The sequence below is a fragment of the Coregonus clupeaformis genome, unplaced genomic scaffold (genome assembly GCF_020615455.1).
Source record: "Coregonus clupeaformis isolate EN_2021a unplaced genomic scaffold, ASM2061545v1 scaf4564, whole genome shotgun sequence".
Taxonomy (NCBI): domain Eukaryota; kingdom Metazoa; phylum Chordata; class Actinopteri; order Salmoniformes; family Salmonidae; genus Coregonus; species Coregonus clupeaformis.
Genome location: NW_025538018.1, coordinates 4,511 through 18,208, shown reverse-complemented (window position 1 = coordinate 18,208; position 13,698 = coordinate 4,511). Strand labels below are relative to the sequence as shown.

The 13,698-nt window shown below is 41.1% G+C and overlaps 1 protein-coding gene across 1 annotated transcript; it reads left to right on the top strand.

Moving 5' to 3' along the window:
* Positions 1 to 1,323: 1,323 nt before the first annotated feature.
* Positions 1,324 to 8,994, top strand: LOC123490737 (tropomodulin-3-like; the record flags this gene model as incomplete). Its single annotated transcript, XM_045220610.1, has 6 exons — positions 1,324 to 1,446; positions 4,061 to 4,138; positions 5,279 to 5,409; positions 6,384 to 6,491; positions 7,395 to 7,538; positions 8,850 to 8,994. Coding segments are annotated over 6 exons (729 nt in total), but the record flags the coding sequence as incomplete, so codon positions are not given.
* Between the last annotated feature and the right edge of the window lie 4,704 nt (positions 8,995 to 13,698).

Sequence of the window (13,698 nt, the reverse complement as noted above, 5' to 3'; positions counted from 1 at the left end):
GGTTTTTTTGGATCAAAAAGGGGCCTCCCGGGTGGTGCAGCGGTCTAAGGCACTGCATCATAACGCTTGAGGCGTCACTACAGCTCCGGGTTCGATCCCAGGCTGTGCCACAACCGGCCATGACCGGGAGTCCCATAGGGCGGCGCACAATTGGAGAGCGTTTTGGCGGGTCTTGTTTCGGAGGACGCGTGACTCGACCTTCGCCTCCCGAGCCCGTTGGGGAGTTGCAGCGATGAGACATGATCGTAATTGGATATGACGAAATTGGGAAGAAAATGAGGGGAAATAAAATCAAAGAAACATTTAAAAAGGTGCTTAGGTGGTGGGCGTGGCAACGGGCGTGGTCAGTCGTCTGTGCGTCTGAACTCTGTCCGGGCCCTGGGCAAGAATTTGTAGCCCCCATCTTGGCAGGTCAAGAAAACATTTAGCCGTTTTTAAAGCTAATTTCCTGCAATTCTAGGCATTTTGACATGGCTAATGCTATGTTCTGATGGTCAAACATTATAACAACATCAATGGCGGTCTGATTGTCTAGCTTTTATTTTGGTGATTGGAAGTTCTCAAAGATTATAGGCTATTTAAAAACATATAGGCCCATTGTCTTTTCTATTTGGTTTAGTTGTTTGTTTACACTGCAAGTGTTTTTTCCATCCCAAATAGTTTTTTCTTGATTTATTTTTGACTGTTGGGGACCACTGCTCTAGAGGATGGGGGAGAAAACAAAGCATCTCTAAGTTAAAGGGATACTTCAGGATTTTATCTACGTCCCCAGAGTCTTGTGGATACCATTTTAATGTCTCTGTGTCAAGTATGAAGGAAGTTAGAGTTAGGTTTGCGAGCCAATGCTAACTAGCAGCAGATACCCATAGACTTCCAGTCGTTGCTCTCACGCTAGTTAGCAACTTCCTTCAAACTGCACGCGGAGACATAAAAATGATATCTACGAGTTCATCTGACTCTGGGGAAGTAGATAAATTGCCTCATTGCCAAACTCCCGAAGTATCCCTTTAAGCCTAGCTAATATTTACTTATTGGTTGTTGGTTCATATGCAGTATTAATTATAATGATGAGTTTATTAGCAGTGGTGATTGTTCATCTGTCTCTCTGGACATTAAAAATAAACATTGGTTCTCTGGCTGATCGCCATCACTACTGCAGTGCATTGTGGTCCTTCCTGTGTCAGCTGGGGAATGACCCGTACAGAGGAGACCAGGGGGTCAACAGGAAGTTGTATACATCTGCCTAGTCAGGTTCTCACTCTTCTCTCGCTCTGCCTCTCTCTCTCGCTCTGCCTCTCTCTCTCGCTCTGCCTCTCTCTGTAGGCAAGGCATTTGTTCCCAAGCAGCGGCCCATCGAGTCTCGTCAGGAAGAGGTGACGACCCTTGACCCGGAACTAGAAGAGGCCCTGTCCAGCGCTACCGACACTGAGCTCTGTGACCTGGCAGGTAAGGGGGCGGGGGTAGGTAGGCTGTCTTCTTAGGGACAGTGACACACACGGCCTCTCTGTCTCTCTCTCTGTCTCTCTCTCTCTGTCTCTGTCTCTCTCTCTCTGTCTCTCTCTCTCTCTGTCTCTCTCTCTCTCTCTCTCTCTGTCTCTCTCTCTCTCTCTGTCTATCTCTGTCTCTCTCTCTCTGTCTCTCTGTCTCTCTCTCTCTGTCTCTGTCTCTCTCTCTCTCTCTCTCTCTCTGTGTGTCTCTCTCTCTCTCTCTCTGTGTTAGAAAGGTCTGTGTATCTTACTGTCTCCAGGCTCTCTATGGACAGCTAAAGGTCTGTGTATCTTACTGTCTCCAGTCTCTCTAAGGACAGCTAAAGGTCTGTGTATCTTACTGTCTCCAGCCTCTCTAAGGACAGCTAAAGGTCTGTGTATCTTACTGTCTCCAGTCTGTCTCCAGTCTCTCTAAGGACAGCTAAAGGTCTGTGTATCTTACTGTCTCCAGTCTGTCTCCAGTCTCTCTAAGGACAGCTAAAGGTCTGTGTATCTTACTGTCTCCAGTCTGTCTCCAGTCTCTCTAAGGACAGCTAAAGGTCTGTGTATCTTACTGTCTCCAGTCTGTCTCCAGTCTCTCTAAGGACAGCTAAAGGTCTGTGTATCTTACTGTCTCCAGCCTCTCTAAGGACAGCTAAAGGTCTGTGTATCTTACTGTCTCCAGCCTCTCTAAGGACAGCTAAAGGTCTGTGTATCTTACTGTCTCCAGTCTCTCTAAGGACAGCTAAAGGTCTGTGTATCTTACTGTCTCCAGGCTCTCTATGGACAGCTAAAGGTCTGTGTATCTTACTGTCTCCAGTCTGTCTCCAGTCTCTCTAAGGACAGCTAAAGGTCTGTGTATCTTACTGTCTCCAGTCTGTCTCCAGTCTCTCTAAGGACAGCTAAAGGTATGTGTATCTTACTGTCTCCAGTCTGTCTAAGGACAGCTAAAGGTCTGTGTATCTTACTGTCTCCAGTCTCTCTAAGGACAGCTAAAGGTCTGTGTATCTTACTGTCTCCAGTCTCTCTAAGGACAGCTAAAGGTCTGTGTATCTTACTGTCTCCAGTCTCTCTAAGGACAGCTAAAGGTCTGTGTATCTTACTGTCTCCAGTCTCTCTAAGGACAGCTAAAGGTCTGTGTATCTTACTGTCTCCAGTCTGTCTCCAGTCTCTCTAAGGACAGCTAAAGGTCTGTGTATCTTACTGTCTCCAGTCTGTCTCCAGTCTCTCTAAGGACAGCTAAAGGTCTGTGTATCTTACTGTCTCCAGCCTCTCTAAGGACAGCTAAAGGTCTGTGTATCTTACTGTCTCCAGCCTCTCTAAGGACAGCTAAAGGTCTGTGTATCTTACTGTCTCCAGTCTCTCTAAGGACAGCTAAAGGTCTGTGTATCTTACTGTCTCCAGGCTCTCTATGGACAGCTAAAGGTCTGTGTATCTTACTGTCTCCAGTCTGTCTCCAGTCTCTCTAAGGACAGCTAAAGGTCTGTGTATCTTACTGTCTCCAGTCTGTCTCCAGGCTCTCTAAGGACAGCTAAAGGTATGTGTATCTTACTGTCTCCAGTCTGTCTAAGGACAGCTAAAGGTCTGTGTATCTTACTGTCTCCAGTCTCTCTAAGGACAGCTAAAGGTCTGTGTATCTTACTGTCTCCAGTCTCTCTAAGGACAGCTAAAGGTCTGTGTATCTTACTGTCTCCAGTCTCTCTAAGGACAGCTAAAGGTCTGTGTATCTTACTGTCTCCAGTCTCTCTAAGGACAGCTAAAGGTCTGTGTATCTTACTGTCTCCAGCCTCTCTAAGGACAGCTAAAGGTCTGTGTATCTTACTGTCTCCAGCCTCTCTAAGGACAGCTAAAGGTCTGTGTATCTTACGGTCTCCAGTCTCTCTAAGGACAGCTAAAGGTCTGTGTATCTTACTGTCTCCAGGCTCTCTAAGGACAGCTAAAGGTCTGTGTATCTTACTGTCTCCAGTCTGTCTCCAGTCTCTCTAAGGACAGCTAAAGGTCTGTGTATCTTACTGTCTCCAGTCTGTCTCCAGGCTCTCTAAGGACAGCTAAAGGTATGTGTATCTTACTGTCTCCAGTCTGTCTAAGGACAGCTAAAGGTCTGTGTATCTTACTGTCTCCAGGCTCTCTAAGGACAGCTAAAGGTCTGTGTATCTTACTGTCTCCAGTCTGTCTCCAGTCTCTCTAAGGACAGCTAAAGGTCTGTGTATCTTACTGTCTCCAGTCTGTCTCCAGGCTCTCTAAGGACAGCTAAAGGTATGTGTATCTTACTGTCTCCAGTCTGTCTCCAGTCTCTCTAAGGACAGCTAAAGGTCTGTGTATCTTACTGTCTCCAGTCTGTCTCCAGGCTCTCTAAGGACAGCTAAAGGTATGTGTATCTTACTGTCTCCAGTCTGTCTAAGGACAGCTAAAGGTCTGTGTATCTTACTGTCTCCAGTCTGTCTAAGGACAGCTAAAGGTCTGTGTATCTTACTGTCTCCAGTCTGTCTCCAGGCTCTCTAAGGACAGCTAAATACAGGAGCCTTTTATACACACTGTCAGCCAGGCGTATCCCATGGTACACCCACACACTAAGCCTGTTGTTGTGTCCTCAGCTATCCTTGGTGTCCATACCCTGGTGACCAGCACACAGAGCTACGATGGAACCAGCAGTAAAGACGGAGGATACAACAGTGAGTACACCAACTCAACCGCAATGTAACCACAACGTAACCGCAATGTAACCATAATGAAACGTAACATAACCACAACGTAACCGCAATGTAACCATAATGAAACCGTAACATAACCACAACGTAACCGCAATGTAACCATAATGAAACCGTAACATAACCACAATGTAACCATAACACAACATTTTTACATTTTAGTCATTTAGCAGACTGATATAGAAATTAAAATATATACAGGTTAAAAGTAAAGACTAAATGTTCCAGACGCTCTTATCCAGAGCGACTTACAGTTAGTGAGTGCATACATTTTTCATACTGCCCCCCCCGTGGGAAACGAACCCACAACCCTGGCGTTGCAAGCACCATGCTCTACCAACTGAGCAACAGGAGGCTCAAACCATAACATAACCACAATGTAACCACAACACAACCACAATGTAACCACAACACAACCACAACACAACCACAATGTAACCACAACACAACCTCAATCAAACAACAATGTAACCACAACATAACCGCAATGTAACATAACATAATCACAATGTAACCACAACACAATCACAACGTAACCACAACACTACCACAAAGCAACCACAATGTAATCATAACCGCAATGTAACCACAGCACAAACGCAATGTAACCATAACATAACCACAACGTAACCTCAATGTAACCACAACACAACCGCAATGTAACCACAATGTAACCACAACACTACCACAAAGCAACCACAATGTAACCAGAACACAACCACAATGTAACCACAACCGCAAAGCAACCACAACATAACCACAACGTAACCTCAATGTAACCACAACACAACCGCAATGTAACCACAATGTAACCACAACACTACCACAAAGCAACCACAATGTAACCAGAACACAACCACAATGTAACCACAACCGCAAAGCAACCACAACATAACCACAAAGTTACCACAATGTAAACACAAAGTTACCACAATGTAACCGCTACATCACTAACCCCAACATAACCAATGTTATATTTTGTCTTCATTACATCTGGTTGTTTAGTGACTACAGTCCTCGTATATAGCACGATACAAATACATTTGATTGATTGTATTGATATATTGATTGGTTGGTATATTATGAATATGTGTGTATTTCCAGACGTGGTTAAGGGAGAGCAGATGAACCCAGTGTTTGATGAGCCTCCGAACCCCACTAACGTAGACGACACCCTGCAGAGGATTAAAAGTAACGATGCCACACTCACTGAGGTTAACCTCAACAACATCAAGGTACGCACTCAGACACACACATGTATAAACGCACTCAGACACACACACACACACGTATAAACGCACTCAGACACACACACACACACACATGTATAAACGCACTCAGACACACACACACACATGTATAAACGCACTCAGACACACACACACACATGTATAAACGCACTCAGACACACACATGTATAAACGCACTCAGACACACACACACATGTATAAACGCACTCAGACACACACACACATGTATAAACGCACTCAGACACACACACACACACACACGTATAAACGCACTCAGACACACACACACACGCATGTATAAATGCACTCAGACACACACATGTATAAACGCACTCAGACACACACACACACACATGTATAAACGCACTCAGACACACACATGTATAAACGCACTCAGACACACACACACACGCATGTATAAACGCACTCAGACACACACACACACACGTATAAACGCACTCAGACACACACACACATGTATAAACGCACTCAGACACACACACACACGCATGTATAAACGCACTCAGACACACACACACACACGCATGTATAAACGCACTCAGACACACACACATGTATAAACACACACACTCAGACACACACACACGCATGTATAAACGCACTCAGACACACACACACACACACGTATAAACGCACTCAGACACACACACACACACACACATGTATAAACGCACTCAGACACACACACATGTATAAACACACACAGACACACACACACACACACGTATAAACGCACTCAGACACACACGCATGTATAAACGCACTCAGACACACACACACACACACACGTATAAACGCACTCAGACACACACACACACACACGTATAAACGCACTCAGACACACACACACACACACACACATATAAACGCACTCAGACACACACACACATTCACAATGAGACAGGATGTGATTCCCCTGTATTTTCCTGGTGTTGCAGAACATTCCCATTCCCACGCTGAAGGAGTTTGCCAAGGCCATGGAGAGGAACACACACGTCAAGAAGTTCAGCCTCGCCGCCACGCGGAGCAACGACCCCGTCGCTGTGGTGAGTGTCTGTGTGAGTGTCTGTGTGAGTGTCTGTGTGAGTGTCTGTGTGAGTGTCTGTGTGAGTGTCTGTGTGAGTGTCTGTGTGAGTGTGTGTATCTGTGTGTGTGTGAGTGTCTGTGTGTGTGTCTGTGTGTGTGTGTGTGTGTGAGTGTCTGTGAGTGTCTGTGTGAGTGTGTGTGAGTGTCTGTGTGAGTGTGAGTGTCTGTGTGAGTGTCTGTGTGAGTGTCTGTGTGAGTGTCTGTGTGAGTGTCTGTGTGAGTGTCTGTGTGAGTGTCTGTGTGAGTGTGAGTGTCTGTGTGAGTGTCTGTGTGAGTGTCTGTGTGAGTGTCTGTGTGAGTGTGAGTGTCTGTGTGAGTGTCTGTGTGAGTGTCTGTGTGAGTGTCTGTGTGAGTGTCTGTGTGAGTGTCTGTGTGAGTGTGTGAGTGTCTGTGTGAGTGTCTGTGTGAGTGTCTGTGTGAGTGTGTGTCTGTGTGTGTGTCTGTGTGAGTGTCTTTGTGTGTGAGTGTCTGTGTGAGTGTCTGTGTGAGTGTCTGTGTGAGTGTCTGTGTGTGTGTGTCTGTGTGTCCACAAGAATAGTAAAAAAAAGAAGAATGTGACCAACTAGGGACATTTTGCTGGTCTCCACAAGAAAAAGGCTATTTCTAGGAGCTTTAGGGTTAGGGGTTAAAGGTTAGGAATATTGTTTAGGTCTAGGGTTAAGGTTAGGTGTTGGGGTAAGGGAAAATCAGATTCTGATTGGTAATCAATTTTGTGTCCCCACAATGTTAGTAAAACAAGACTGTGTGTGTGATCCTGTCATGTGACCCAGACCCCGTTGCAGTGTGTATGTGTGTAGGGTAGAAGTGTGTGCAGGTTTTTGCTCCAACCCACTCCTAACTACTCCACCCCCCCCCTCGCCCAGGCGATGAGTGAGATGCTGAAGGAAAACAAGTCGTTGCGGAGCCTCAACCTGGAGTCTAACTTCATCACCAGCGCTGGTGCTGCCGCCCTAGTGGACGCTCTCAGAGACAATGACACACTCACTGAGATCAAGATAGACAACCAGGTAACACACACACACATTATTGCACTAAATATACACACACACTAACTCACTACAGGGTTTTTTCTGCATAGAAAAGTCTTAGGTGGGCTGCCTATGTCCAATGTTCGGGATGGTGAAACTTTTTCAGTGTAAGCTTAAACGACTAAAACCAGATATAAAGTATGTTGAAAATATAATGGAGCGATATATTTTTAACTAAGATCATCTTTGAGAACTAACAATCACCGAAATAGAAACTAGACCGTCAGGGAGAACTTAAAATTCTAAAAATGATTGTCAATGCATGGGGCCCCCATTGATTTAGTTAGAATGTTTGAGTCACTCAGGTAGCTTAAGTCATGGCAAAATGTGTAGAATTGCAGGAAAATAACTTAAAAACCACTACATTTTGTCACTGTGGTCAACAGGAGGGCCTCTTAAATGTTCAGTCTGTGACCACACCCTGGCCATGGCCACGCCCCACCACACCCACCACCTAAGCCCCATTTTGATCTAGAAAAAACCCTGCACTAACACTGATACATTGTGAAGAGAAGATTATCTTAAACTGTTGGCTGTTGACTTCTCCAGGAGTCAAAGACCAAGCGGACTGTGTGTGTAGTTCTTGACGTGTGTGTGTAGTTCTTGGCGTGTGTGTGTAGTTCTTGACGTGTGTGTGTAGTTCTTGGCGTGTGTGTGTAGTTCTTGATGTGTGTGTGTAGTTCTTGACGTGTGTGTGTAGTTCTTGACGTGTGTGTGTAGTTCTTGACGTGTGTGTGTGTAGTTCTTGACGTGTGTGTGTGTAGTTCTTGACGTGTGTGTGTGTGTAGTTCTTGACGTGTGTGTGTGTAGTTCTTGACGTGTGTGTGTAGTTCTTGACGTGTGTGTGTGTAGTTCTTGACGTGTGTGTGTAGTTCTTGACGTGTGTGTGTAGTTCTTGACGTGTGTGTAGTTCTTGACGTGTGTGTGTAGTTCTTGACGTGTGTGTGTAGTTCTTGACGTGTGTGTGTAGTTCTTGACGTGTGTGTGTGTAGTTCTTGACGTGTGTGTGTGTAGTTCTTGACGTGTGTGTGTAGTTCTTGACGTGTGTGTGTAGTTCTTGACGTGTGTGTGTGTAGTTCTTGACGTGTGTGTGTAGTTCTTGACGTGTGTGTGTAGTTCTTGACGTGTGTGTGTAGTTCTTGACGTGTGTGTGTGTGTAGTTCTTGACGTGTGTGTGTAGTTCTTGACGTGTGTGTGTAGTTCTTGACGTGTGTGTGTAGTTCTTGACGTGTGTGTGTAGTTCTTGACGTGTGTGTGTAGTTCTTGACGTGTGTGTGTGTGTCTCTACAGAGACAGCAGCTGGGGACTTCAGTGGAGATGGAGATGGCTAAGATGTTGGAGGACAACAACAGCATAGTGAAGTTTGGCTACCACTTCTGTCAGCAGGGCCCACGTGCCAGAGCTTCTACTGCTATCACCAAGAACAATGACCTGAGTAAGAACACACACACACACACACAGGAAAACAGAAACCGTGACAGGGTTACTATAACACAGTATAATGTATTATACTACAGTCAGACAGACAGGGTTACTATAACACAGTATAATGTATTATACTACAGTCAGACAGGGTTACTATAACACAGTATAATGTATTATACTACAGTCAGACAGGGTTACTATAACACAGTATAATGTATTATACTACAGTCAGACAGACAGGGTTACTATAACACAGTATAATGTATTATACTACAGTCAGACAGGGTTACTATAACACAGTATAATGTATTATACTACAGTCAGACAGACAGGGTTACTATAACACAGTATAATGTATTATACTACAGTCAGTCAGACAGGGTTACTATAACACAGTATAATGTATTATACTACAGTCAGACAGACAGGGTTACTATAACACAGTATAATGTATTATACTACAGTCAGACAGGGTTACTATAACACAGTATAATGTATTATACTACAGTCAGACAGGGTTACTATAACACAGTATAATGTATTATACTACAGTCAGTCAGACAGGGTTACTATAACACAGTATAATGTATTATACTACAGTCAGACAGACAGGGTTACTATAACACAGTATAATGTATTATACTACAGTCAGACAGACAGGGTTACTATAACACAGTATAATGTATTATACTACAGTCAGACAGGGTTACTATAACACAGTATAATGTATTATACTACAGTCAGACAGGGTTACTATAACACAGTATAATGTATTATACTACAGTCAGACAGACAGGGTTACTATAACACAGTATAATGTATTATACTACAGTCAGACAGGGTTACTATAACACAGTATAATGTATTATACTACAGTCAGACAGGGTTACTATAACACAGTATAATGTATTATACTACAGTCAGTCAGGGTTACTATAACACAGTATAATGTATTATACTACAGTCAGACAGGGTTACTATAACACAGTATAATGTATTATACTACAGTCAGACAGGGTTACTATAACACAGTATAATGTATTATACTACAGTCAGACAGGGTTACTATAACACAGTATAATGTATTATACTACAGTCAGACAGGGTTACTATAACACAGTATAATGTATTATACTACAGTCAGTCAGACAGGGTTACTATAACACAGTATAATGTATTATACTACAGTCAGACAGACAGGGTTACTATAACACAGTATAATGTATTATACTACAGTCAGACAGGGTTACTATAACACAGTATAATGTATTATACTACAGTCAGACAGGGTTACTATAACACAGTATAATGTATTATACTACAGTCAGACAGACAGGGTTACTATAACACAGTATAATGTATTATACTACAGTCAGACAGACAGGGTTACTATAACACAGTATAATGTATTATACTACAGTCAGACAGGGTTACTATAACACAGTATAATGTATTATACTACAGTCAGACAGGGTTACTATAACACAGTATAATGTATTATACTACAGTCAGTCAGACAGGGTTACTATAACACAGTATAATGTATTATACTACAGTCAGACAGGGTTACTATAACACAGTATAATGTATTATACTACAGTCAGACAGACAGGGTTACTATAACACAGTATAATGTATTATACTACAGTCAGTCAGACAGGGTTACTATAACACAGTATAATGTATTATACTACAGTCAGACAGACAGGGTTACTATAACACAGTATAATGTATTATACTACAGTCAGTCAGACAGGGTTACTATAACACAGTATAATGTATTATACTACAGTCAGACAGGGTTACTATAACACAGTATAATGTATTATACTACAGTCAGACAGACAGGGTTACTATAACACAGTATAATGTATTATACTACAGTCAGTCAGACAGGGTTACTATAACACAGTATAATGTATTATACTACAGTCAGACAGGGTTACTATAACACAGTATAATGTATTATACTACAGTCAGACAGGGTTACTATAACACAGTATAATGTATTATACTACAGTCATACAGGGTTACTATAACACAGTATAATGTATTATACTACAGTCAGACAGGGTTACTATAACACAGTATAATGTATTATACTACAGTCAGACAGACAGGGTTACTATAACACAGTATAATGTATTATACTACAGTCAGACAGACAGGGTTACTATAACACAGTATAATGTATTATACTACAGTCAGACAGACAGGGTTACTATAACACAGTATAATGTATTATACTACAGTCAGTCATACAGGGTTACTATAACACAGTATAATGTATTATACTACAGTCAGACAGGGTTACTATAACACAGTATAATGTATTATACTACAGTCAGTCAGACAGGGTTACTATAACACAGTATAATGTATTATACTACAGTCAGACAGGGTTACTATAACACAGTATAATGTATTATACTACAGTCAGACAGGGTTACTATAACACAGTATAATGTATTATACTACAGTCATACAGGGTTACTATAACACAGTATAATGTATTATACTACAGTCAGACAGGGTTACTATAACACAGTATAATGTATTATACTACAGTCAGACAGACAGGGTTACTATAACACAGTATAATGTATTATACTACAGTCAGACAGACAGGGTTACTATAACACAGTATAATGTATTATACTACAGTCAGACAGGGTTACTATAACACAGTATAATGTATTATACTACAGTCAGTCATACAGGGTTACTATAACACAGTATAATGTATTATACTACAGTCAGACAGGGTTACTATAACACAGTATAATGTATTATACTACAGTCAGTCAGACAGGGTTACTATAACACAGTATAATGTATTATACTACAGTCAGACAGACAGGGTTACTATAACACAGTATAATGTATTATACTACAGTCAGACAGACAGGGTTACTATAACACAGTATAATGTATTATACTACAGTCAGACAGGGTTACTATAACACAGTATAATGTATTATACTACAGTCAGTCAGACAGGGTTACTATAACACAGTATAATGTATTATACTACAGTCAGACAGGGTTACTATAACACAGTATAATGTATTATACTACAGTCAGTCAGACAGGGTTACTATAACACAGTATAATGTATTATACTACAGTCAGTCAGTCAGGGTTACTATAACACAGTATAATGTATTATACTACAGTCAGTCAGACAGGGTTACTATAACACAGTATAATGTATTATACTACAGTCAGACAGGGTTACTATAACACAGTATAATGTATTATACTACAGTCAGACAGGGTTACTATAACACAGTATAATGTATTATACTACAGTCAGTCAGACAGGGTTACTATAACACAGTATAATGTATTATACTACAGTCTGACAGGGTTACTATAACACAGTATAATGTATTATACTACAGTCAGTCAGACAGGGTTACTATAACACAGTATAATGTATTATACTACAGTCAGACAGACAGGGTTACTATAACACAGTATAATGTATTATACTACAGTCAGACAGACAGGGTTACTATAACACAGTATAATGTATTATACTACAGTCAGTCAGACAGGGTTACTATAACACAGTATAATGTATTATACTACAGTCAGTCAGACAGGGTTACTATAACACAGTATAATGTATTATACTACAGTCAGACAGGGTTACTATAACACAGTATAATGTATTATACTACAGTCAGACAGGGTTACTATAACACAGTATAATGTATTATACTACAGTCAGACAGACAGGGTTACTATAACACAGTATAATGTATTATACTACAGTCAGTCAGACAGGGTTACTATAACACAGTATAATGTATTATACTACAGTCTGACAGGGTTACTATAACACAGTATAATGTATTATACTACAGTCAGTCAGACAGGGTTACTATAACACAGTATAATGTATTATACTACAGTCGGACAGGGTTACTATAACACAGTATAATGTATTATGCTACAGTCAGTCAGACAGGGTTACTATAACACAGTATAATGTATTATACTACAGTCTGACAGGGTTACTATAACACAGTATAATGTATTATACTACAGTCAGACAGGGTTACTATAACACAGTATAATGTATTATACTACAGTCAGACAGGGTTACTATAACACAGTATAATGTATTATACTACAGTCAGTCAGACAGGGTTACTATAACACAGTATAATGTATTATACTACAGTCAGACAGGGTTACTATAACACAGTATAATGTATTATACTACAGTCAGACAGGGTTACTATAACACAGTATAATGTATTATACTACAGTCAGTCAGACAGGGTTACTATAACACAGTATAATGTATTATACTACAGTCTGACAGGGTTACTATAACACAGTATAATGTATTATACTACAGTCAGACAGGGTTACTATAACACAGTATAATGTATTATACTACAGTCAGTCAGACAGGGTTACTATAACACAGTATAATGTATTATACTACAGTCAGACAGGGTTACTATAACACAGTATAATGTATTATACTACAGTCAGACAGACAGGGTTACTATAACACAGTATAATGTATTATACTACAGTCAGACAGGGTTACTATAACACAGTATAATGTATTATACTACAGTCAGACAGACAGGGTTACTATAACACAGTATAATGTATTATACTACAGTCAGACAGGGGTTACTATAACACAGTATAATGTATTATACTACAGTCAGACAGGGTTACTATAACA